The sequence below is a fragment of the Rhinoderma darwinii genome, chromosome 1 (assembly GCF_050947455.1).
Source record: "Rhinoderma darwinii isolate aRhiDar2 chromosome 1, aRhiDar2.hap1, whole genome shotgun sequence".
NCBI classification, from domain to species: domain Eukaryota; kingdom Metazoa; phylum Chordata; class Amphibia; order Anura; family Rhinodermatidae; genus Rhinoderma; species Rhinoderma darwinii.
The window spans coordinates 517862084-517889249 of record NC_134687.1 but is presented as its reverse complement, the minus strand read 5'-3'; the positions used below and the strand labels follow the sequence as shown (position 1 = coordinate 517889249).

Genomic DNA, 27166 nt, shown 5'->3' with positions numbered 1-27166 from the left:
GAAAATACCTGCGGCGCTCCTTTGGAATGCAAAACTGCCTTAAAAAAATTCTGTGCGTGAAGGAGGCTTAAAGAGACTCTGTCACCACATTATAAGGAGATGGGCGCTATAATGTAGGTGACAGTAATGCTTTTTATTTCGAAAAACGATTTTAAACCACTTTGAGCGATTTTTAGCTTTACGCCAATTAGTTTCTTAATGCCCAAGTGGGCGTGTTTTTCCTTTAGACCAAGTGGGCGTTGTACAGAGGAGTGTATGACGCTGACCAATCAGCGTCATACACTTCTGTCCATTCATTTACACTGCACTAGCGATATAGTTATATCGTTATGTGCAGCTACATACACTAACATTACTGTAGTGTCCTGATAATGAATATACATCACTACCAGCCTGGATGTGATGTTTATTCAGAATCCTGACATGTCTGTAGCATCTCTGTGAGATTTACAGCAAGGCAAACGTAATTTTGCGAGATTACGATGTAACCGGTCATTTCAAACGAGATTACGTTTGCCTTGCTGGAATCTCACAGAAAAGATTAAGAAGTGTCAGGATTCTGACTACCTCCAGCCAGGATGTGATGTTTAATGTATATTCATTGTCAGGACACTGCAGTAACGTTACAGTGTGTTTATGTGGCTGCACATAGCGATATAGCTATATCGCTATGTGCTGTGTATATGGATGGGGAGAAGAGTATGACACTGATTGGTCACTGATTGGTCAGCGTCATACACTTCTCTCCACAACGCCCACTTGGTCAAAAAGAAAAAAAACACCCCCAGTTGTCCATTGAGAAACTCATTAGTATAAAGCTTATATAGGTCATAACTCCGTCAAAAATGATCGTTTTTCTAAATAAAAACACTGCTGTAATCTACATTACAGCGCCGATCACATTATGTACAAGACAGGCCACTTATAATGTGGTGACAGAGGATCTTTAAATAGCAAACAATTGGTTGCTGTATATATTTACAAAATAAAATGTATACCTCAACTGTATGGGTCAAACCGCAAACAGATCTTGATACACAAAGTATATAAGGCTGCGTTCACATCTGCGTCAGGGCTCCGTTCTGACTGAGCTTTCCGTCAATACGACGGAACCCCTGCACAACTGAGACAAACGGAAACCATTGGCACCGGATCCGTCCCTATTGAAATCAATGGTGATGGAAACCTCTGGTTTCCGTTTGTATCATTCAGGGCTCCGTTCCGACTGAAAATTTTGATGGAACGCTGCAACATAGCCCTGACAAAGATGTGAACACAGCCTAAGGCTGGATTTACACGAGCGTGTTCGGTCCGTGATATACGGACTGTATGCCGGCAATATTTCCCGGACCGAACAGACTGCATGGAGCCGGGCTCCTATCGTCATAGTTATCTATGACGCTAGGTGTTACTGCCCGACTGCAGAAAACTGTCCCATACTGAAAACATGATTACAGTATGGGACAGTTTTTCCGCAGAGAGGCAGGGACTCCTGGCATCATAGATAACTTTGACTATAGGAGCCCGGCTCCCTGCAGTGCGTTTGGTCCGGGAAATACTGCCAGCATGCGGTCCGTATATCACGGACAGAACACGCTCGTGTGATTCCGGCCTAAGAAAGTTGAATAACTATTTATTATACAATGGATGTTTAACCCCTTAAGGACGCAGCCACTTTTGGACCAATTGACAGAGCCTCATATTTAAATCTGACATGTGTCACTTTATGTGGTAATAACTCCGGAATGCTTTTACCTATCCAAGCGATTCTGAGATTGTTTTCTCGTGACATATTTTACTTTATATGTTAGTTAATAAATTTGGTCGATAAATTCAATATTTTTGGTGAAAAACACCAAAATTGAGAAAATTTGCAAAAATTAGCATTTTTCTAAATTCAAATTTATCTGCTTGTAAGACAGATAGTTATACCACACAAAATAGTGACTTGTTAACATTTCCCATATGTCTACTTTATGTTGGCATCAATTTTTGAACATACTTTTATTTTTCTAGGACGTTACCAGGCTTCTACGTTTAGCAGCAATTTCTCACATTTTCAAGAAAATTTCGAAAGGCTATTTTTTTTAGGGAACAGTTCAGATCTGAAGTAGCTTTGAGGGCCTTATATATTAGGAACCCCCACAAATCACCCCATTTTAACCCTTTCACGCCGCAGCCCTTTTTCAGATTTTCATTTTCGTTTTTCCCTCCCCACCTTCCAAAGGCCATAACACCTTTATTTTTCCGTCGATATAGTACTATGAGGGCTTGATTTTTGCGTGACAAGTTGTAGTTTTTCGTAGCACCATTTATTTTGCCGTATAATGTACTAGCAAACGGGAAAAAAATTATTTGTTGGGTAGAAAATGAAACAGCGATTCCGCCATAATTTTTTGCGCGACATTTTTACGAAATTCACTGTACAATTAAAACATGTTCATTTTATTCTATGGGTCAATACGATTACGCCGATACCAAATATGTGTAGTTTTTTCTATGTTTTACTACTTTTACAAGTAAAAACCTAAGTGTAAAAAAGAAAATGTATTTTGTTTCGCCAAATTCCGAGAGCCTTCTTTATTTTTCCGTCGATTAAGTTGTATAAGGGCTTATTTTTTTTGCGGGATAAGCTGTAGTTTTTAATAATACCATTTTGGTGTTAGGGTATGTGCACACACACTAATTACGTCCGTAATTGACGGACGTATTTCGGCCGCAAGTAGTGGACCGAACACAGTGCAGGGAGCCGGGCTCCTAGAATCATACTTATGTACGATGCTAGGAGTCCCTGCCTCTCCGTGGAACTGCTGTCCCGTACTGAAAACATGATTACAGTACGGGACAGTTGTCCTGCAGAGAGGCAGGGACTCCTAGCATCGTATATAACTGTGATGCTAGGAGCCCGGCTCCCTGCACTGTGTTCGGTAAGGGACTTGCGGCTGAAATACGTCCGTCAATTACGGACGTAATTAGTGTGTGTGCACATACCCTAAATGTGACGCTTTGATCACTTTTTATTTCATTTTTTGTGGGAGATTAGGTGACCAAAAAAAATAGAGATTCTGGCGTTTACAATTTTTATTTTTTTTACGGCGTTCACCGTGCGGGTTAAATAATGATATATTGTGATAGTTCAGACTTTTACGGACGCAGCGATACCAATTATGTTTATTTATTTAATTTTTTACTATGCTCTAGGGGGAAAATGGTTTTTTTTTGAACTTTTAATTTTTAATTTTTATTTTTTTACACAAAAAAAAACAACAAAACTTTATTGAACTCATATTTACATTTTTTATTAGTCCCCCTAGGGGACTTCAACCAGCGATCGTTAGATCGCTTGCATGATATAGCAATACAAATGTATTGCAGCATATCGTGATTCTGACAGTCTCCTATGAAGCCCTGCCGGAGGCAGAGCTTCATAGGAGTACCAAGATGGCGGACTTGGGGGACTTCGTCAGACCCCCAGGCAGCCGTGTGAACCAACGGCTCCCCCTGATCTCGCCGCGGGGGTGCCGTTGAGACGTTACAGGGGGTCGCCCCCCTGCTTTTAGTAATTTAAATGCCGCGATCCCGCTCGTAACCCGGAAGTGTCGGCTGTAACACACAGCTGACACACTCACTCTATGGAGCGGACTCAGCCCGTGAGCCCGCTCCATATTCCCCCACCCGGCGTGCGCCGTATATATACGGCGGATGTCGGGAAGGGGTTAAAAACTGCACCCCTTAAAGTATTCAAAACAGCATTTAGAAAGTTTAACCCTTTATGCGTTTTCACAAGAATTAAAGCAAAGTGGAAGGGACATTTGCAAATTTCATTTTTTTTGCAGAAATTCCATTTTAAGCCAAGTTTTTTACCAGAGAAACACAACTAAATATTTATTGCCCTGATTCTGCAGTTTTTAGAAATATCCCACATGTAGCCTGTGTGTGCTACAGGCCTGAAACCAAAGCCCCAGAAGCAAAGGAGCACCTAGTGGATTTTTCGGCCTTCCTTTTCTTAAATTATATTTCAGGCACCATGTCAGGTTAGAAGAGGTCTTGTGCTGCAAAAACAAAGGAAACCCCCCAAAAGTGACTCCATTTGGGAAACTACACCCCTAGAGGAATTCATCTAGGGATGTAGTGAGCATTTTGACAACACAGGTGTTTCATAGATTTCATTAGAATTCGGCAGTAAAAATGAAAAATTAAATTTTTTTCCACTAAGACGTAGCTTTAGGTCAAAATGTTTCATTTTCTCATCAAATAAAGGAGAAAAAGCACCGTAACATTGGTAAAGCAACTTCTCCAGGGTACGGAAATACCCCATATGTAGTAATAAACCACTGAATGAATACACATCAGTGCACAGAAGGGAAGGAGCGCCATTTGGCTTTTGGTGAGCAGATTTAGCTGGATTGGTTTTTCTGCTACATGTCGCTTTTGCAAAGCCGCTTAGGTACCAGTACAGTGGAAACTACCCAAAAGTCACTATTTGGCAAACTACACCCATTGAGGAATTCATCTGGGGGGGTGGGGGGGGGGGGGGAGGAGTGAGCATTTTAACCCCACAGGTGTCTCATAGATTTTATTAGAAATGGGCAGTGAAAATTAAAAATTACATTATTTTCCAATAAGACGTAGCAGTAGTTCAACATTTTTCATTTTCTCAACAAATAAAGGGGAAAAAGCACCGTATCATTTGTAAATCAGCTTCTTCCGAGTAGGGAAATACCCCACACGTGGTCATAAACTGCTATTTGGACACACAGCAAGGCTCTAAAGGGTAGGAGCGCCATTTAGTATTTGGAGTGGAGATTTTACAAGATTCGTTTTTTCACACCATGTTGCATTGAACTATAGTACCAGTACAGTGGTACCCCTGAGAAATTACCCCATTTTGGAAACTAGATCCCTCAAAGAATTTATCTAGGGGGTAGTGAGCATTTTGACCGCACAAGTGTTTTGCAAAAATGAGTAAACAATAGATGTTGCAGATTGAAAATTGCCGTTTTCCACAGATATGCCATTTCAGTGCCCAATGTGTTGTGCCCAGCTTGTACCACCGTAGACATCCCATAAATTGTTAAGTGGGTTCTCCAGAATACAGTAATACCCCATATGTGGTCATAAATTGCCGTTTGGGCACACTGCCAGGCTCAGTTGGACCACCATTTGGCTTTTGAAGCGCAGATTTGGCTTGGTGTATTAGTGGTATTTCAGCTTATAATGTGGGGGCATATGTGAGCTGGGCGGAGTACATCAGGGTATATGTAAGCTGGGCAGAATACATCAGGGTATATGTAGGCTGGGCGGAGTGCATAATAGGATGATGTAATAATGGGGTGAATGAATAATCCCTGGATTGGTGTACATGCTTTGAACCAATCCTTTATGCACAGGCCGGGTTTATTGGGTATTATACAAAATATCTGCGCTCCAGTATTGCCTAATCTTTGACTTCTTCACTAGCTCTATAAGCAGCACAAGGCCCTAAAGTTTCCTCATCTCAGCTGCATCTACAGGGTCCAACTGTGGGGTCCAGCAAATGACGATGTGGGGTATTTAGTGAAATTCTACTGGACCTAAAAAATTTGTCTGGGCCGTCATTTAGCATCATTGCGTTTTACGAGTCAGAACGTGTTATTTTTCCGTTAACAGAGCTGTGTGAGGGTGCGTTTTTTGTGGAACGAGCTGTAATTTTTGTTGGTTCCATTTTGGGGTACATGCGATTTTTTTCATCACTATTTATTCCATTTTTTGGGAGAGGAGGAAACCAAAAAACAGCAATGATCGCAGTTTTGTTTTTTTATTTTTTTTAGTGTTCACCGTGCAGTATAAACAACATGTCAACTTTATTCTACCGGTCGATACGATTACAGCGACACCAAATTTATATCGTTTTTTTTACGTTTCACTACGTTCCCACAATAAAAATACTCTTCTCTAAAAAAAAAAAAAAGATCATGTTTTAGTGTCACCATTTTCTGACGGCCATAACTTTTTAGTTCATATCGCTGCGGGAGGGCTTGTTTTATGCGTGACGAACTGTAGTTTCTATTGGTACCATTTTGCATTACTTGCAACTTTTTGATCACTTTTTATTAAAAAATTTTTGAGACAAGATGACCAAAAAATAAAATGCTGTCGTTTTTTATTAAAGGTAATGTGTCGCTAGAAGAACATTTTTTTTTGTTAAATAGTTAGTGTATAGGTGATTAGACATTGTTCTAATTTTTTTATTTTTTTCACGAGTCAGGAAATATTATAAATTAGATTCTAATTTTAAGTATTTCCCAGCGCTGGTCACTAGATGGAGCAATTCCCAAAATTGCAGCATTGCATGTGGTAAAGCAACCACATTGCTTTATGCTGCAAAATTTGAGAAAACTCACTCGCTCTAGTGAGCTCTCAGAACCCCCCCCTCCTTTATCCTGGCTAGTGCCGGGAGAAACGAGGGGATTGAACGGTCAAACCTCCTACACTGTGTGTCGCCATTTTTTGAGCTAACACACAGTGTAGTAGGTTAACATACAGTAGTAAACACACGCTGAAACACGAACATACATAGAAATAACTTACCTGCTCCTGCCGCTCCCTCCGGTCCGTCCGCTCCGTCTGCTACCGCCGCTCCAAGTGCACAAGTCCGGAAGCCACGACCGGAAGTAGTAATCTTACTGTCCGGCCGCGACTTCCGGTCCACAGGAAAATGGTGCCGGACGTCGCACATTTCGACTTGGACTGTGTGGGCCCCGTTCGCGTTCACTATGGGACTGTAGCTGCCGTATTCCATGTCTGTATGTGTCGTTAATCGACACATACAGAAATGGGAAAAAAAAAATGGCAGCCCCCATAGGTCAAATTGATCTAAAAAAAAATTTTTACGTGACACTGGTCCTTTACATTTTTTTACGGTGTTCACCATGCGGTAAAAATAATGTGATATTTTTATAGATCAGGCCGTTCCAAATGCGGTGATACCTATTATGTATAGTTTTTTTTCAGGTTTTCATTTTTTATCTAATTATAAAGGAGTTGATGAGGGAAACAGGGCAAGTGTTTTTTTTTTTTTTTTTTTTTTTTTTTATTAGTTAACCCTTTCAAGCCTGAGCTCATTTTGGCCTTCAGGACCAGCCCCATTTTTTCAAATCTGACATGTGTTAGTTTATGTGGTAATAACTCCGGAATGCTTTTGCCTATCCAAGCGATTCTGAGATTGTTTTCTCGTGACATATTGTACATTAGTGGAAAAATTTTGTCAATAAATTCATTGCTTATTTGTGAAAAACACCTAAATTGAGAAAATTTGCAAAAATTATGATTTTTCTAATTTTAAATGTATCTGCTTGTAGAACAGATAGTAATACCACACAAAATAGTTACTATTTCACATATTCCATATGTCTACTTTATATTTGCATTGTTTTTTGAACATTATTTTATTTTTCTAGGACGTTACAAGGCTTAGAACTTTAGCAGCAATTTCTCACATTTTTCAAGAAAATGTCAAAAGGCGATTTTTACAGGGACCAGTTCAGTTCTAAAGCGGCTTTGAGGGCCTTATGTACTAGATAGACCCCATAAATCACCCCATATTAAAAACTGCACCCCTCAAAGTATTCAAAAAAGCATTCAGAAAGTTTCTTAATCCTTTAGGCGTTTCACAGGAATTAAAGCAATGTAGAGGGGAAATTGACAAATTTTATTTTTTTTGCTGCAATTCATTTGTAATACATTTTTTTCTGTAAGAAAGAAGGTTTTACCAGAGAAACGCAACACAATATTTATTGCCCAGATTCTGCAGTTTTTAGAAATATCCCACATGTGGCCATAGTGCGATAATGGACTGAAATACAGGCCTCAGAAGCAAAGGAGCAAATAGTGGATTTTGTGGCCTCCTTTTTTTAGAATATATTTTAGGCACCATGTCGGGTTTGAAGAGGTCTTGTAGTGCCAAAACAGTGGAAATCCCCCAAAAGTGACACTGTTTTGGAAACTGCACCCCTCAAGGAATTTATCTAGGGGTATAGTTAGCATCTTGACCCCACAGGTCTTCTGCTATATTTATTGGAGTTTGCCTGTGAAAGTGAAAATCTACTCTTTTTCTTAAAAAAAAATAAAAATATATATATATATATTTGCAAGGAATAAAGAATAAAAAGCACCCAAAAACTTGTAAAGCTACTTCTCCCGATTACAGCAATACAACATATGTGGAACTTAACTGCTGTTTGGACCCAAAGCAGAGCTCAGAAGGGAAGGAGCGCCATTTGGATTTTGAAGCGCAGATTTTGCTGGATTGGTTTTCAGTGCCATTTCGCTTTTGCAACGCCCTGGAGGGAGCAAAACGGTGGAAACCCCATTTTGTAGACTACACCCCTCAAGGAATTTTTCTAGGGGTATAGTTAGCATTTTGACCCCACAGTTTTTTTGCTGAATTTAGTGGAATTAGGCCGTGAAAATGAAAATCTACGTTTTTCTGAAAAAACATAGAAATGTTTCGTTTTTACAATGAATAAAGGAGAAAAATCACCCCAAAATTTGTAAAGCAATTTGTCCTGATTACAGCAATACGCCATATGTGGTAATAAACTGCTGTTTGGACCCACGGCAAGACTCAGAAGGGAAGGAACAATATTTGGCTTTTGGAGCTCAAATTTAGCTGGAATGGTTTTCGGGTGTCATGTCGCATTTGCAAAGTCCCTGAGGTACCAAAACAGTGGAAACCTCCCAAAAGTCCCTTTAGGGGATTGGAACGAGCGATCATTAGGTCGCTGGTACAATACACTGCAGTGCTAATATATAGCAGTATAATATCATTTGAACTGGCTCCTGTAACAGCGCGATCGCTGTTCCTGTCCATTAGTCCCGGGTGTCAGCTGTAATACACAGCGGACACCTGCAGAATATGGCGGGGGCGCAGCGCATGAGCCCGCTCCATATATAACCCCCCGCACCACGACATGCTATTAAGTCGTGGTGCGCAGCGGATGGTGCAAAGTGAAAATTAATTTTCCACTGATATGCCATTTTAACGCACAATATGTTGTGCCCAGTTTGTGCCACTGAAGACAAATACCTCATGCAATGTTGAGCAGGTTCTCCCGGATATAAAATATCATATATGTGGACGTAAGCTGGTGTTTGGGCACGCTGTGGGGCTCGGAAGGGAGGGAGCGCCATTTGGCTTTTGGAGCGCAGAGTTTGCTTGGTAACTGTTCTGTTTGGGGTTTTGCTGGTATTTCAGTTTATAATGTGGGGGTATGTGTAAATTGGGCATAGTACATCAGGACATAAGAGGGTATAATAATTAGGTAAATAAATAATAATCCGCAGATATGTGGGCAATGTCGCACTGATAAATGGCGCCCAACCTTATCAGCTTTTGGACACTGCACAATTTCTGTCGCTATATTCTGAGAGCCAGAACTTTTTTTATTTTTTCTTCACCGGAGCCGTGCAAGGACTTATTTGTTGCGGGACAATCTGTAGTTTTCATTGGTACCATTTTAGGGTACATGTGATTTTTTTTATCACTTATTCGATTTTTTTGGCAAGCAAAGTGACAGAAAAACGAATTCTGACAATGATTTTTGTCTTTTTTTACACTTTTCACCGTGCGCTATAAATGAAATTTTACTTCATTCTGCGGGTTGATACGATTACGGCGATACCAGATGTATATAGTTTTTTTTATGTTTTGTGACATTTGCGCAATAAAATCACTTTGATAAAATTATTTATTTTTTGTGTCACCATATTCTGAGCCATAGCTTTTTTATTTTTCAGTCAAAAAAGCTGTGTAAGGGCTTGTTTTTTGCGGGACGGGTTGTCGTTTTTATTGGTACTATTTTAGGGTACATGCAACTTTTTGATCACTTTTTATTCTATATTTTTGGAGGGTTGAGGACCAAAAAAATAGTGATTCTGACATAGTTTTTTAATAATTTTTTTTGCGCTGTTCACCGTGCGGGAAAAATAATATTATAGTTTTATAGTTTGGGTCGTTACGAACGCGGCGATACCAAATATGTGTACTTTAATATTTTCATTTTTTTCCCTATAATAAAAGACTTATTATTAGGAAAAAAAAGCATTTTTTGTTTTTCTAACTTTAATAAAAATGTTTTATAAAAATGTAAAAACAAGTTATGACTTTATTTTTTACTTGAAGACTGGCAGCACTGATCGCTGCTATAATACATTACACTACATAGGTAGTGTAACGTATTAGAAACTGTTACAGAGTCACACTGACAGGAAGCTTATGAGGACCGGCCTCCGGCTGGTTCTCATAGGCTGCCGTGCATGGCAGACCCGGGGGCCGTTGTATGGCCTCCGGTTCTGCCTTATAACCGATTGCAGCACCTGCAATCGGTCCCCGGGAAAGTTTGTTGTAGCAACAAACTTTACAGTTTGTTGCTACAACAAGCTTTCCCTGCGATCACATGACCGGGACCTGAACCAATTAGGTCCCGGTCATGTCTCCGGGACCAGAGGCAGGGGTTAACAGCGCGATCCGGGTGTCAGCGCTACTCTGAGACACCCGGATCGTGCTTTTAACACCCACCGTGAATTCACGTTGGCGCTGCACAGAGCCCAGCAAATGCCGACGTGAATATACAGTGGGCGGTCGGGAAGCGGTTAAAGGGAACCTGTCACCAGCATTTTAGCTATAAAGCCAGCAATACCTGGTGAAAGTGGGTGAAAAATCATTGTCATCTAAGCTATAAATATGTTCTAAGTAAGCTCTGTAGCTTTAGTATTTTCAGTGGTCCCGCGCCGTATGCAAATGAGCAGAAAAGAGTCAAATCTTCATCCGAAAAGAGTCAGATTTTCATTCCTCCATCGTCTCAGAGTGGACTCCACCTCCTTTTTGATTGACAGCTCCTTAGCCAGTCAGGGCCGGACAGGTGGCGGCGGTGGGCGGGGTTAAGAAGCTGCATCCCAGAGGGAAAAATAATTACCATAAAAAGGCGGGAAGAGTTTAAACTACTATATTTACCGCCAGAGGAGGACTTCAGGAAAGAAGAGAACAGGAACGAACTCTGTACAGCTGCGGCCATTGAGGGGTCAGGCGAGTTTAACAGGTAAGATGTTGATGACAGGATCCCTTTAAAACTTGTATTTATTTTCCTTTAAAGGCATGGTGTTGCCCTAAAAACATGTTTTTTTTAAAAAAATTAAACATTTAGTGTGTGGGTGATTAAACATTGTTCAAATTTTTTTTTTTTTTTTTTGGCACGAGCCATGTAATATTATAAATTATTTCTAATTTATAATACTACCCATTTTTGGCCACTAGATGGGGCTGTTCCCAAAATTGCAGCATTGCAACATTGGGTTAAAAGCCCTCGCTCTAGTGAGCTCTCAGCATCCCCCCCTCCTTTATCCTGGCTAGTGCCGGGATAAACGAGGGGTTTGAAAGGTTTAACCTGCTACACTGCGTGTCGCCATTTTTTGAGGTAACCCACAGTGTAGTAGGTTTACATATAGTAGTAAACACACACAAACACTAACATACATTGAAATCTCTTACCTGCTCCTGCCGCCGCGGCTCCCTCTGGCCCGTCCGCTCCGTTTGCTGCCGCTGTTCCATGTGCACAAGTCCGGAAGCCGCGACCGGAAGTAGTAATATTACAGTCCGGCCGCGACTTCCGGTCCACAGGAAAATGGCGCCGGACGGCGCCAATTTCGAATAGGACTGTGTGGGAGCGGCGCATGCGCAGTTCCCACACAGACGCCGTACACGGACGTGAATGGGACGGGAGCCGTTCACAGTCCCTATGGGACTGTGGCTGCCGTACTCCATGTCTGTGTGTGTCGTTAATCGACACACACAGAAATGGAACAAAAAATGGCAGCCCCCATAGGGAAGAAAAAGTGTAAAAATAAGAAAAAGTAAAACACAAACACACAAATGAATAAAAACGTTTTTATTAAAGCACTAACATCTTTAACATATAAAAAAAATTATTTGCCATGACACTGTTCCTTTAACATTTTTTTTCACTTTTTTCTTTATACACTTACCTGGGGACTTGAAGATCTGGTCTTCTGATCCCCGGTACAATACACTGCACTACTTATGTAGTGCAGTGTATTGTAACGGTCATTCTTCATTTGACAGTTAGCCTATTACGTCATGCTTCGGGCAGGACCTAATAGGCTACCGTACCTGGGCAACCAGGAAGCCTAGCAACGGCTTCCAGGTTGCCATAGCAACCATCGCCACCAACTATCCATCGCCAGGGGGGCACAGAGGGAGCTCCCTCCCTCTGTCAACCACTTCAATGCGGCGGACGTCATTTACAGCCGCATTGAAGGGGTTAAATGGCTGCGATCTGCGGTAACGGCCATTGCAGCGGGATGTCAGCTGTGTATGACAGCCGCTGAAGATAAAACGCGCACAGCTCCTGTGCACGCTTTATCTACAGGGCGTGACTACGCCCTATTGCGGGAAGGGGTTAATGTTAGCAGACATGATCCGATTCTCAAATAATACTGAAGCATAGGCTCTAAGCTAAACATTTGGCCCACATTTATGAATGTATATGTGCCTTCTTTAGGTTGCATTTTACTGTGCGACATTAACCATTTACGCCAGAACTTGGGGATAATTGCGCCATTAACCTCAGTTAACCACTGCCATTTAAAAAATATTTTTTTCCATGTCGAAAGGTGTCCAAAGCCTTTAAAGGGAAGGTGTCATGATTTACTTATTTTTTTTATTATATTGCTTTTAATATATTAACAAAAATTTTATTTAATGGTGTTCTCATTTTTACTTTTTAATGTATTTTTACTTCTCTATGGGGGCTGCCATTTATTTATTTTTTTAACCTCTGGGTCGTTAATCGACACATACAGAGATAGAATACGGCACATACAACCCCACAGAGAATGCGAACGGGAGCCGTTCCATTCTCTATAGTGTACGCCGTCTGTGTGGGAACGGCGCATGCGTCGCTCTCACACAGTCCAAAAGGAAGGTCTTTGGCAGAGCGACACCCGGCGCCATTTTCATGTGGACCGGAAGCCGCGGCTGGACAGTACTTCCGGTCGCGGCTTCCGGACATATGTTCCAGGCAGTGAAGACGCGAGGAGTAGGATCGGAGGCAGCAGCGGCGGCAGGAGCAGGTAAGTTATGTTTGTGATGTGTGTATTATGCTCGTGTTATACTGTCTGATTACCACTGTATCTAATCCTCCTACACTGTGTGCCGCCATTTTCTGAGCGAATGCACAGTGTAGGAGGATTAGAAGATTCAACCACCACCTTCTCCAGGCACCATTCTCAGAAGCGTACAGACCAAAACGAAGCTAGTTCGTAGAGCGAAATCCGGCGCCATTTTCATGTGGACCGGAAGCTGCTGCCGGACAGTAAGATGACGACTTCCAGCCGCGGCTTCTGGCCATATGTTCAACAAAGCGAAGGCGCAAGGAAGGCGCGTAGACCAGCGGAGGCAGCAGGAGCAGGTAATTTATGTTTGCGTATGTGATGTGTGTATTATGTTTGTGGATGTTCGGGTTATACTGTCTGCTGAGCCCTGTATCTAATCCTCCTACACTGTGCATTCGCTCAGAAAATGGCGGCACACAGTGTAGGAGGTTTGAAGACATTCAAACCCCTCCTTCTCCTGGCACTAGCCAGAAGAATGGAGGGGGGCGGGATTGTGTGAGGACACTAGAGGAGTGTGCCCACCCCAAATTTGCAGCATAAATCAATGAGGTTGCTTTACCACAGGGACCATGCTGCAATTTTGGAAACTGCTCCCTCTAGTGGCCAGCACATGGAAATGTTATAAATTAGAATCTAATTTATAATATTTCCTGACTTGTGAAAAAATTAAAAAAAAATTAAAACAAATGTGTAAATCACTTAAATACGAATTGTTTAACTGAAAAAAAAAAATAAAAAAAAATTCTAGCTACATTCCCTGTAAAGGAAATGATTATGGATACCCACACACAAAGGATTTGTTGCGAATTTTCTACAGCATTTTCGCACGTGTTGCGTACTGCGATTTTCACCCCTTTTACATTGAAATGGGTTAAATCTGATGTGAACATAACGAGAAACAAGCAAAAAAAACATTCTGTATACATTATTTTTAGATGCACAAGTAACATCCATTCATCGACCTGAAGAATACATTGAAGAGAAATTCAGGGCAGGATCAACAATATATAGGAAAAGAAGAAAAAATTAATAAAAACTAAAGTGCTTGCATGTACTATTTGCATGTGACATATTGTAAAAAAAAAAAATACACAGTACTATGCAAAAGTTTTAGGCAGTTGTGGAAAAATGCTGCAAAGTAAAAATGCTTTCAAAAATAGAAGTGTTAATATTTTTTTTTTATCAATTCATAATATGCAAAGTGAATGAACATAGGAGAAATCTAAGTCAAGTCCATAGTTGGTGTGACCACCCTTTGCCTTCAAAACAACATCAAAGTAGGTGCACTTGAACAACCTCGGCAGGGAGTTTGTTCCAAACATCTTGGAGAACTAACCACAGATCTTCTGTAGATGTAGACTTCCTCAAATCCTTCTGTCTCTTCGTGTAATCCCAGACAAACTGGATGATGTTGAGATCAGGGCTTTGTAGGGGACCATATCATCACTTCTAGGGCTCCTTGTTCTTTTTTACGGGGAAGATCATTCTTAATGACATTGGCTGTATGTTTGGGGTCGTTGCTGCATAATAAAGTTGGAGCCAATCAGACGCCTCCCTGATGGTATTGCATGATGGAGAAGTATCTGCCTGTATTTCTCAGCATTGAGGACACCTTTAATCCTGACCAAAACCCAACTCCATTTGCTGAAATGCAGCCCCAAACTTGAAAGGAACCTACACCATGCCTCATTGTTGCCTGTAGATGCTCATTACTGTACCGCTTTCCAGCCCTTTGGCAAACAAACTGCCTTCTGTTACAGCCAAATATTTAAAATTTTGACTCATCAGTCCAGAGCACCTGCTGCCATTTTCCTGCCCCCTAGCTCCATAGTTGAGTCGCTTGGCCTTGTTTCCACATTGAAGGGATGGCTTTTTTTCCACAATTCTTTCAGGAAGACCCCTTCTGGCCAGACTTCTCTGAACAGTAGATGGGTGTACCTGGGTCCCACTGGTTTTTGCCAGTTCTGAGCTGATGGCACTGCTGGACATCTTCCGAAGGGAAGCGAGCATGATGTGTCTGATCTGCTGCACTAAATTTCCTTGGCCCACAACTGCGTCTATGGTTCTCAATGTTGCCCGTTTCTTTGTGCTTCTTCACAAGAGCTTTAACAGCACATTTTGAAATCCCGGTCTGTTTTGAAATCTTACCTGGGAGAGATCTTGCTGATGCAGTATTACTACCTTGTGTCTTGTTGCTGTGCTATGTCTTGCCATGGTGGACCTGTGACATAAAATGGTCTTCCACAACCTCACCTTTGTAGCAGTTTGGCTGTTCATTACCCAGTTAAGGCCTCATGCACACAACCGTAGCCATGTGCACGGCCGTGATTTTTGGGTTGGCCGGCAGAGGAGTGTCATCCGCGAGCCGCCCGCAATTCGCGGGCCGTGCACATGGCCGTGTCCATTATTTTCTATGAGCCTGGATCGCAGAACACGGCCGTAATAAAACATACCCGTTCTTTCTGCGTTCCAGGCTACTGGGCCATGCACGAACCGTGGAAACCACGGTCATGTACATGGCCCCATAGAAATGAATGGGGCCGTAATTCTCCTGTGGATTTTTCGGGGGAATTAGGGTATGTGCACACGATAACTGCAATTACGTCTGAAATTACGGAGCTGTTTTCAGGAGAAAACAGCTCCTGAATTTCAGACGTAAATGCATGTACTGGCGTTTTTCGCCACGTCTTTTACAGACGCAATTTGGAGCTGTTCTTCATTGAAGTCAATGAAAAACGGCTCCAATTACGTCTCAAGAAGTGTCCTGCACTTCTTTGACGAGGCTGTTATTTTACGCGCCGTCTTTTGACAGCGATGCGTAAAATGACAGGTCGTCGGCACAGTACATCGTAAGACCCATTGAAAGTAATGGGCAGATGTTTGCCGACGTATTGGAGGCGTAATTCATGGCGTAAAATGCCTCCAATACGTCTGAAAATAGGTCGTGTGAACCCAGCCTTATGGCCGCAAAAGCACGTTCATGTGCATGGGGCCTAAGCCTCCTACACAGCTGTTTCTGTTACAGTTAATGACTGTGTTTCAACCTACATATGAAAATGATGATCATTATCGCTTGTTTGGTATAATTGGTTACTCATACACCTGACTATAATCCTACAAAATCCATGACTTTGTGCAAGTGTACCTAGAAGAATTGATGCTGTTTTGAACCCCCAAAAGTGACCCCCATTTTGGAAACTACGCCCCTCAAGGAATTTAAGCCATTTTTAATTTTTACAAGGAATAAAGGAGAAAAAGGACCCCAACATTTGTAAAACAATTTCTCCCGATAACATAAATATGCCATATGTGGTAGTAAACTGCTGTTTGGACCCACAGAGGGGCTTAGAAGGGAAGGAGCGCTAATTGGCTTTTGGAGCTCAAATTTAACTGAAATGGTTTACGGGTGCCATGTAGAATTTGCAAAGCCCCTGAGAGACCAAAACAGTGGAAACCACACAAAAGTGACCCCATTTGGGAAACTACACCACTTAAGAAATCGATCTAGGGGTATAGTGAGCACTTAGACCCAACAGGTCTTCTGCAGAATTAGAATTAGGCTGTGAAAATGAATATCAACATTATTTCCACTAAAATTTTGAATTTTTTCAATTTCACAAAAGATAAGAGGAAAAAAAAGCACCCCAACATTCGTAAAGCAATTTCTCCCGAGTACAGCAATACCCCACATGTGGTCATAAATGTTTTTTCATTAGAAAGTAATCAACCCTTTTCGGACGGATCAATTTTTCCCTCCCCGCTTTCCAAAAGCCATAACTTTTTTTATTTTTCCGTCAGAGTGGTGTGAGGGCTTATTTTTTTGTGGAACGGGCTGTAGTTTTTATTGGTACATACAACTTTTTGAGCACTTTTTATTACATTTTTTTAAAAATTCTTTATTTTTCACGGCGTTCACTGTGCGAGTTAAATAATGGTATATTGTAATAGTTTGGACTTTTACAGACACAGCAATATCAATTTTGTGTATTTTATTATTTTTTTTACATTACTTTAGACAAAAAAATGTGAAAAGTTTTTTTTGGGGAATTTAAATATTTATTCAATTTTTTTCACTAATAATAATTTACTTTTGTTTAAACACATTTTATTAGTCCCCCTAGGGGACTTGAACCAGCAATCAGTAGATCACTGGTACAATACTAATGTATTGCAGTACATTGTCATTTTTACAGGCTCCTGTAACAGCGCGATCGCGGTTCCTGTCCGTTAGTCCCAGGTGTCAGCTGTAATACACAGCTGACACCCCCAACGTATGGCACTGGCTCAGCGCGTGAGCACGCTCCATACATTACCCCCACACCACGACATGCTATTAAGTCGTGGTGCGCGAAGGGGTTAATGCGCTGCGGATGGTGCAGAGTGAAAATTGCAATTTTCCACGGATATGCCGTTTTACATGCCACTGCTGTTTGGGCACGCTGTACGGCTCAGAAGGGAAGGAGTGGCATTTGGAGCGCAGATTTAGCTTGGTAGTAGTTCTGTTTGGCGTTTTGCTGATATTTCAGTTTATAATGTGGGGGCATATGTAATCTGTGCGGAGAACATCCGGACATAAGAGGGTATAATAATGGGGTAAATCAATAATAATCCGCAGATATGTGGCCAGTGTCGCACTGATAAACGGTGCCCAATCTTATCCGCTTTTGGAACACAGCACATTTTGCATCGCCATATTGTGAGAGCCAGAACTTCTTTATTTTTTCTCCACCGGAGCTGGGTGAGGGCTTATTTTTTGCGGGACAATATGCGGTTTTCATTGGTACCATTTTGGCGTACATGTCGTTTTTATGATCACTTTTTATTCAATTTTTTTGGCAAGCAAGGTGACCAAAAACCATAAATTCTGACAATGTTTTTTATTCTTTGTTTTTTTTTTTTTTACGGCGTTCACCCTGGGCTATAAATGACCATTTTACTTTATTCTGCAGGTCGATACGATTACGGCGATACCATATGTATATCGTTTTTTTAGGTTTTGCATTGTTTGCACAATAAAATCACTTATTTATAAAATTATTTCTTTTTTGTGTCACCATATTCTGAGAGCCATTACTTTTTTTATTTTTCAGTCAAAAAAGCTGTGTAAGAACTCATGCACACAAACGTAAAAACGCCTGTAATTACGGGCCCATAGACTTCTATTGGCCACGGATACCTTCCCGTATGCTTACGGGAAGGTGCCCGTGCCGTTGAAAAATATAGAACATGTCCTATTTCAGGCCGTAATAACGGCACGGGCAGGCCCATAGAAGTCTATGGGGCTCCCGTAATTATGGGTGGCTACGTGTGCGCACCCGTAATTACGGGAGCGTTGCTAGGCGATGTCAGGGGATAGTGACTGTCCAGGGTGCTGAAAGAGTTGAACGATCGGCAGTAACTCTCAGCACCCGGGACAGTGACTACCGCTGGAGTTAATAGTATTAAAAGTTAAAGGGAAGGTGTCGCGAAAATTTTTTTTTTATATAAATTTGCTTTTAGTATGGTATTAAAATACATTTTATTTATTTGTGTTGTACTTTTTTCTTTCTTTTACTTCTCTATGGGGGCCGCTCCCACACAGTCCAAAAGATAGGTCTTCAGCAGAGCGACATCCGGCGCCATTTTCATGTGGACCGGAAGCCGCAGCCGGACAGTAAGATGACTACTTCCGGTCGCGGCTTCCGGACATATGTTCCAGGCAGCAAAGACGCGAGGAGTAGGATCGGAGGCAGCAGCGGCGGCAGGAGCAGGTAAGTTATGTTTGTGTATGTGATGTGTGTATTATGTTCGTGTTATACTGTCTGATTACCACTGTATCTAATCCTCCTACACTGTGTGCCGCCATTTTCTGAGCGAATGCACAGTGTAGGAGGTTTAGAAGATTCAACCACCTCCTTCTCCTGGCACTAGCCAGGATAAGGGACGGGGGATTGTGTGAGCTCACTAGACCGTGTGTGTCTACACCAAATTTGCAGCATATAGCAATGAGGTTGCTTTACCACATTGCAATGCTGCAATTTTCGGAACTGCTCCCTCTAGTGACCAGCACATGGAAATGTTATAAATTAGAATCTAATTTATAATATTTCCTGACTTGTGAAAAAATTAAAACAATGTTTAATCACTTAAATACTAACTGTTTAACTGGAAAAAAAACAAAAAACATTTCTAGCGAAACATTCCCTTTAATCTTCTTCTTTCTCCAGTCCGGCCTCCCGGGATGACGTTTCAGCCCATGTGACCGCTGCAGCCAATCACAGGCTGCAGCGGTCACATGGACTGCCGCGTCATCCAGGGAGGTCGGACTGGATGTCAAGAGAGGGACATGTCACCAAGACAACGGCCGGGTAAGTATGAATTTCTTTTACTTTTACTGCGGAAAGGGCAGTCCCTTCTCTCTATCCTGCACTGATAAAGAAGGGCTGCCGATTAGTGCAGTGCAATTTTGCAGCGAAAACGTGCCCGTAAATACGGGTGCAATACGGGTCGAATACGTGTGACCAAGGACCCATATTTACGCCAGTATTTACGGGAGGACAAAAATACATTCGTGTGCATGAGGCCTAAGGGCTTGTTGTTTTTGCAGGATATGTTGTCGTTTTTATTGGTAATATTTTGGCGTACATGCGACTTTTTGATCACTTTTTATTGTATATTTTGGGAGGGGTAGTGACCAAAAAAATAGTGATTCCAGCATTGTTTTTTTTACTTATTTTTTTGCGTTGCGGTGTTCATCGTGCAGGAAAAATAATATTATAGTTTTATAGTTGAGGTCATTACGAACGCAGTGATACCAAATGTGTGTAATTTTTTATTATAGGAAAAAAAGCATTTTTTGTTTATGTAACTTATAACTTATTTTTACACTTTAAAAAAAAAAAAAAATTTATTATTTTTTACTCCTCCCACAAAGGGACATTTAGACTTGCAGCTCTAATCGCTGAGTACACAGAGTTTAACCGCCTCCTGGGGGCGATATCTTATGCCAAAGTTTCACCGTGAAAAGGCGGCGCTCTGGCATAAGTACCCTTAATGGCCGCAGTGAAAACACGTATAGGCGGTCATTAAGGGGTTAAATTAAAAAGGTCAATCAGTGTGTTTTGTAATATTACGCTGAATCCTGTACCCTTCAGGTCCGCGGGACTGATGGGTTTAGTGTCAGCGGGTCCTGCGTGTCTCTGGCGGGCAGGATCCACCTACTATCCATCAAATCTAAGTTCATAACTTAGATGTGATCGATTACAGACCCGCTGACACTAAGGGTATGTGCACACGATAGCAGGCATTTACGTGTTAAAAGACAGACTGTTTTCAAGAGAAAACAGCTGCCTCGTTTCACACGTAAATGCTCCTCCTCGTAATATACGAGGAGTTTGTGACGCTCGTAAATCTTGAGCTGCTCTTCATTGGAGTTCAATGAAGAACGGCTCAAATTACGTGGCAAAGAAGTGTCCTGCACTTCTTTGCCGAGGCAGTCAATTTACGCGTCGTCGTTTGACAGCTGTCAAACGACGCGTAAATTACAGGTCGTCTGCACAGTACGTCGGCAAACCCATTCAAATGAATGGGCAGATGTTTGCCGACGTATTGTACCCCTATTTTCAGGCGTAAAACGAGGCATAATACGCCTCGTTTATGCCTGAAAATAGGTCGCGTGAACCCAGCCTAAACCAGTCAGTCCCGCGGACCTGACAGATTCAGGTCTTAGCACATGATATAGCTGCTCTGTATAGAGAAAACAGAGAAGCTGTATCTCAAAAAGTAAAAATATTTTTTTAGGGAAACTATTTAGAAAGTTGAACAAAACACACAGATTTAATTTTTAAAAAAAAATAATGATTGCTTTCCAAGGTTAAGGCCACATTCACACGAACGTGTTTTTGCGGCCGCAATTCCACGGGAGAATTGCGGCCATGCACATGACCGTAGTTTTTGCGGTCTTTGCACGGCCCGGGAACCCGCACCGCAGAAAGAACGGGCATGTCCTATTAGGCCGTCTTCTGCGGTCCGGACTCATTGAAAACAATGACGGCGGCCATGTGCATGTCCTACGATTTGCGGGCGGCCCGCGGCTGACAGTCCGCAGCCGGCCGACCCGAAAATCAAGGCCGTGCACACGGCTACGGTCGTGTGCATGAGGCCTTACATAGTCTTTACTAGCTTAGCCGAGCTCCTATAACACAACAGACAGGTTTTTCCCACAACAAATTACTATTAATATTATTACTTTATGCCTGGCATAAAGACTAAACACTTTCCAGAATGCAAATCACCAAAGTTAGCAGCAAGAAATGATGGAAGAGTTCAGCTCTGAAGCCAGCAGATTTGTGAATGCAGCTTTGGACTATAAGGTCTCCTGCACATGTTGCATATTTGATGTGGAATTTCTGTGCTGAAATTCCGCAGTGAATTACAATAGCAGAAAAGTGAATGGGATCTTAACAAATCTTATGCCCACGCTGCAGAAAAAGTTAGCAGAAAAGATGTGCGGAAATTGACCTGCGGTGCGGATTCTGATTTTGCAGCATGTCAATTTAGGTTGCAGAAACAATGTGGAATTTCCGGGTGGAAAATCTGCAATGAATACGGGCCTGCAATGAATGTGTGCAGGGGGCCTAAAAGCAGGCTGTCAGAATCAGTAAATAAATAACAAGTATTAGGCTGGGTTCACAATGAGTTTTTTGATGTGGAAACTGCGCCGCAAAACGTCTCCCATTAATTTGAATGGGAGGCGGTTTTTTCCCGCTAGAGGAAAAAAAGGCACATGTCCCATCTTCGGGCGTTTACGCCTCTGACATCAATGGGAGGCAGAGAAAGCGTATTTCGCAGAGTTTTATGCCCGTGGCGCAGAATGGCCGCGGGGCGAAAAACGCTACGAAAATCGGCGTGCAGGTAGAGGAAAATCTGCCTCAAAACTCCAAACTGAATTTTGAGGCAGATTCTCCTCCTGCAAAAACCTCCGTGTGAACCCAGCCTTACAATGCAGATTCACGACATTACTAAAACTTTTTGCATATATTATTTCTATATGCAAATTGAAAAAATGGCCAAATGAGAAATAATTCAGAATCACCCCAACACAGTGTGACCAGATCCCAACTCAGATGATACCCACAGGATATGCCCTACATGTCTGATAGCTCCCATGTCGCTGGCTGCCAATTCCAGTGCCTGCCTGAAATCGACAGCCAGCAGCTTTCTCACCAGGCAAGACCCCTGTTCCCAACATAGGTGGTGGTCCCAGAACTGGGCATCTATCTGACATTTATGGCATATCATACAGATATGCCATAAACGTCTGAGTTGGGAATAACCCTTTAGAGGTGGAATTACACAGAGCGTTTTTAGGAAAAACGACACGTTTTTAGCCCATGTCAGCTTGAAGTCAATGGGGAGAAATAAAACGTCATACAAACATCTCTTTTTTTTTAACTTTAAGGCCTTATTCACACGAGCGCGCGCGTTGCACTTCCGTGTGTTATCAGTGAATGGTGCATGGCTGCGTGATTTTCACGCATATGCCATGCTTATGACACGCGGTTTTGAAGTTTAGAAAAGGAAATGAAGGAAGTGCTTTTTTTCCCCCTTCATTTCTTTATTTACTGTTGCGCGAATCACACGCGACACACAAAAGTGCTTCCGTGTGCCGTGCGCGATCACACACCCACTGACTGCAATGGGTGCGTGATGCGCGAAAAACGGCCAAGTATAGGACATGTCGTGAGTTTTAAGCAGCGGACATACGCTGCGTGAAAATCACGGACTGTCTGAACAGCCCCATTCACTAACATAGGTCTGTGCGACGCACTTGATTTTCACGCGCGTATCACGGACGTAATACACGTTCATGTGAATAAGGCCTAACTTGCATTTTTTGAGTCAATGGCATTTTTTTCAATATCACAGCAGGCCTGGCTTTGGCATTTAATTCCATCATTTAGTGGCAATTTTGTCCCATAGACCTCCATACATTTCCCCCCCCCCCCCCCCTCTTTAAAACAAACCCAAGCGTCAATTTGCGTTGCCTTCTTTACGGCATTGTTTTCAGAAAAGAGAGAATATGTTGCAAAAATAAATCTTTGCGTCACATGATCTGTTATGTGAAAAACATCACCTAATAAAAATAGTAAACCACACTTTTAGCAAAAAACGTATGTACCATTTTACTAAAAAAAAAAAACTAACAACTATGTGGCCAGCTATAGGCATTGTCCAGACGGAACGGATTTGCAGCAGAAATTTTTTGCAGCAATCTGGTTGAAAGTAGCAGACTTTCCGCTGTGGAAAAAAAACGCACCATTTCCTGCGTTTTTCTCAATGCTGGGGGATGGTGACATCTCCTCTGAAAAACGCAGCAATTGTCTACTTTCTGCAGCAGGAATTGGCACGCCGCGGTACAAAAAAATATGCACCACCGATCAATTTCTGGTCAGAGATTTTACGCGGCGTGTGGACGACATTTGTTAAATCACACCCACTGTACTGCTACTTTACTCTGCTGCGTATTTTCCCTCCGCAATTCCGGACAGAAAATACGCAGCAATTCCGCTACATGTGGACAAACCCTAAGGCTGGATTCACACGAGCACATTACGTCCGTAATGGACGGAACGTATTTCGGCTGCAAGTCCCGGACCGAACACAGTGCAGGGAGCCGGGCTCCTAGCATCATAGTTATGTACGACGCTAGGAGTCCCTGCCTCGCTGCGGGACAACTGTCCCGTACTGTTATCATGTTTTCAGTACGGGACAGTAGTTCCACGGAGAGGCAGGGACTCCTAGCGTCGTATATAACTATGATGCTAGGAGCCCGGCTCCCTGCACTGTGTTCGGTCCGGGACTTGCAGCCGAAATACGTTCCGTCCATTACGGACGTAATGTGCTCGTGTGAATCCAGCCTAAGCGTATGTTCATACGTGCACATCCGTTACGGCTGGAATTACGGAGCTGTTTTCAGGCGAAAACAGCTCCTGAATTTCAGACGCAGTGGCAGGTGCAGGCGTTTTTCGCAGCGTCCATTACGGACGTAATTGGAGCGGTTTTTCTATGGAGTCAATGGAAAACAGCTCCAATTACGTCCCAAGAAGTGTTCTGCACTTCTTTGACGCGGGCATCTTTTTTACGCGCCGTCTTTCGACAGTGGCGCGTAAAAAAAATGACCGTCTGCACAGTACGTCGTAAAACCCATTCAAATGAATGGGCAGATGTTTGCCGACGCTTTCAAGCAGTATTTTCGGCCGTAATTCCAGGCGTAAAACGCCTGAATTACATCCGTAAATAGTGCGTGTGGACAAGCCCTTAGGCTCACACCAGTATAAGGTCAGGCTTCAATAAGTTTTCCTTTCTATTTTTTTTCCAGGCAGAAAACGTACGTCAATTTAACAGTTTACAGGATCCGTCATATCCACCATGTATCCTCTAACAACAGAACCAATGACTCCAGTGTGAACAGAGCCTTGTAACGTCATATGATTATAAATGTGGCGCACGTTCCACGTGCCATTTATACTGACGTACGTATTGCAGCTTAGATGGTAACACATTGATACAAATGTCCCAAAATCATTACCCATAGATCTGGCTTGTCTCTTACACTCAACACCTGGGAGCAGCTGACACTCAGTGCCACATTACCCTGAGAACTGGACCCTGTCAGGAAAGTTACCATTCTCTCCATCCATCCTATACCCAGGAGCGGTGGGCAGGGCAGCACACCGGGCACATGTGCTCTGCAACTCCTGGCTCATTTCTGGGGATGGTCAGTGACCCCTGCAGAATGTCCCCAGGGCCCGAACTAGTGCAGCAAAGAGTTGCAGTGCCCCGCAGGAGGCTTCACAGCCCGGCCTGCCGCAGTCACACAGAGATGAATGCCCTCCCTGCAGACAACTTTTCAGCAGTAACTTGGAAAGTTATAGCTGCTCGTCCCTCCTGCCGCCCTTACCTGCTGATGTAGCCGTCACCGTCCCCGTCGCAGGTCTGGAAGAGGCGCCTCATCCTCTCCTCTTCTCCGGTGCTCGAGGTGTCGCTGCTCCCGCTACAGCTGCTGCTCCCAGTTACTTCCACAGCAGCCGCCATAGTGCACGACTGGGCGTCCAGAGACTGCCCACTGCTAGATGTGGAACAGCCCGGAGCCAGCTGCGGACACATCCACCGGTTCCCCGCCCAGCACTACTCGCTCTCGGGGGCTGTCCCCTCCGTGGTTCCCTCCCACACCCTCTCTCGTTCCCTGTGCTCTCCCGCTGAGGTGAACTGTTTCGCTTGTGACGAAGGGAGAGAAGAAGTTCATGGCGGGTACTCGAGGTCAGGGAGTAGCCTGTCACCCATATACGTCTACTGGCAAGAGAGCATCCCCCTGAAAGCGCACGAAATCCTCATTACATACAAGTCAAGTGCATGACTTCTTATTCAGCCATTTCATATCTGATTCTGCAAAAGCTGGATAACAACCACTGGCACCCAACGTTATGGGATGTGGCTGCATAACTAGGCAAAATTGCCATTCAGGACTGTAGGAAAGCTGGGTGCCCGGCCCTATAGGGGAGAGTGTAGTTTCATTGGGTCCATTAGTTTCCTTCCACACTACAAAATCTACTGATGATCTACTAGCTTCCTATGAAATGTGTTTGTCGTAGAGGTGACCCCCACTATGACGCGTATATACCCTAATAATGTATATGGACGGGGGTTGGCAAGTTGAGAAAACTCACGAACGTGTTTTTGCAGCCACAATTCTGAAACTCCGCGGCCGTCCGAGCCGAAAATCACGGTCGTGTGCATGAGGCCTAAATGCTATCATTGTAATATCCAATATGAGTTATCATATGAGAAAATGTAGCAATGCACATAAATAATATTTATTATATCAAGTTGCAAAACTGTTCGCTACAGAAGTCCAGAAGTCCAGTATCAACATAGTGAAAATTATTGCAAGTCCGCCAGAGGAGTGGATCATTCAGCGGCTTTCCTCTCTGTCTCTATTCACATTAGAGTCTTGTCTTCTAGTCGTAATGGAGTCATGACAGCTTTGACGGATCCGTTTTGAAAAAATAATTACAGATTCCATGGACTTAGGCCCTATTCACATCTGCGCATTCTGTTGTTCTGCTCCGTCAGAGGAGCAGAGCAACGAAAATGCCAGAAGTGCAGATTTTGTTGAACAACCGAGAAAACCGCGCCCGACGAAACCCATTTAATGGGTTCTGTCAGCTTTCTGTCCGTGGTTTTGGTAATTTCTGCCGGATCTGCGACAGAGGCCCCTAACGTCGCCTCCAACGCAGATGTGAACAGAGCCTAACATATGGGATCATCGGGCTACTATTATTTTTTATTTTGTTTGCAGCAAGAATACCGCTGCAGGCTACATTATTTTTTACATCAAAAAGCAGCTGAAACCTGATGTGAACAGAGCCTAATAGAGGGAAGTCCCCATAGGACGTATGGACAGGGTTTGTCATCTTGAGACAGCCCCTTTAGTGCAGCTTTCAGCTCTCGATAATATGCCCTATTTCCCTCTGTAAGTTTAGCATATCCCAAATTAAATGGACATTTTATAAGATGTTATCTGTATTAACCCCTTAAGGGCGCTGGTCATTTTTCAGTTTTTGCCTCACTGCCTCCTGAGGCCCTTTTCTATCTTTTTCACTGGCATTGCTGTTTTTTTTTTTCATATCGAAGTGTATTTTTTTTTATATATAACGTTTGGTACATAAAAATTTGCATTTAATTTACTGAGTATATAGATTTTTTCTTAAACTGATATGAAAAAGATGTATTCCGCCATTGTTTTTTGTGTTTTTTTTTTGTTATCAACATTCTCTGAACACTAAATTATTATGATTTACATTTATTGCACATATAATTTATGTATTTTTTTTTGTGACTTTTATTTAATAACAATAGCTTTTATTAAAAATATTCATGTTAATTCTTTGTTCTTCATGTCAATTTTTATGTTTTTTTTAAACAAATTATTTTAAACTTTACTTAATTGGTTTTT

General features: G+C 42.5%; 1 protein-coding gene across 1 annotated transcript in view; it reads right to left on the bottom strand.

Annotated features, from left to right (window-relative positions):
* LOC142681683 (uncharacterized) overlaps positions 1-25532 on the bottom strand; it is an 87181-nt gene extending 61649 nt beyond the window's left edge. Inside the window, exon 1 of the mRNA XM_075847298.1 lies at positions 25112-25532. Within this exon, the coding sequence (XP_075703413.1) occupies positions 25112-25317 (206 nt within the window). The 5' untranslated portion in view covers positions 25318-25532. The remainder of the gene's footprint in view (positions 1-25111) is intronic.
* Between the last annotated feature and the right edge of the window lie 1634 nt (positions 25533-27166).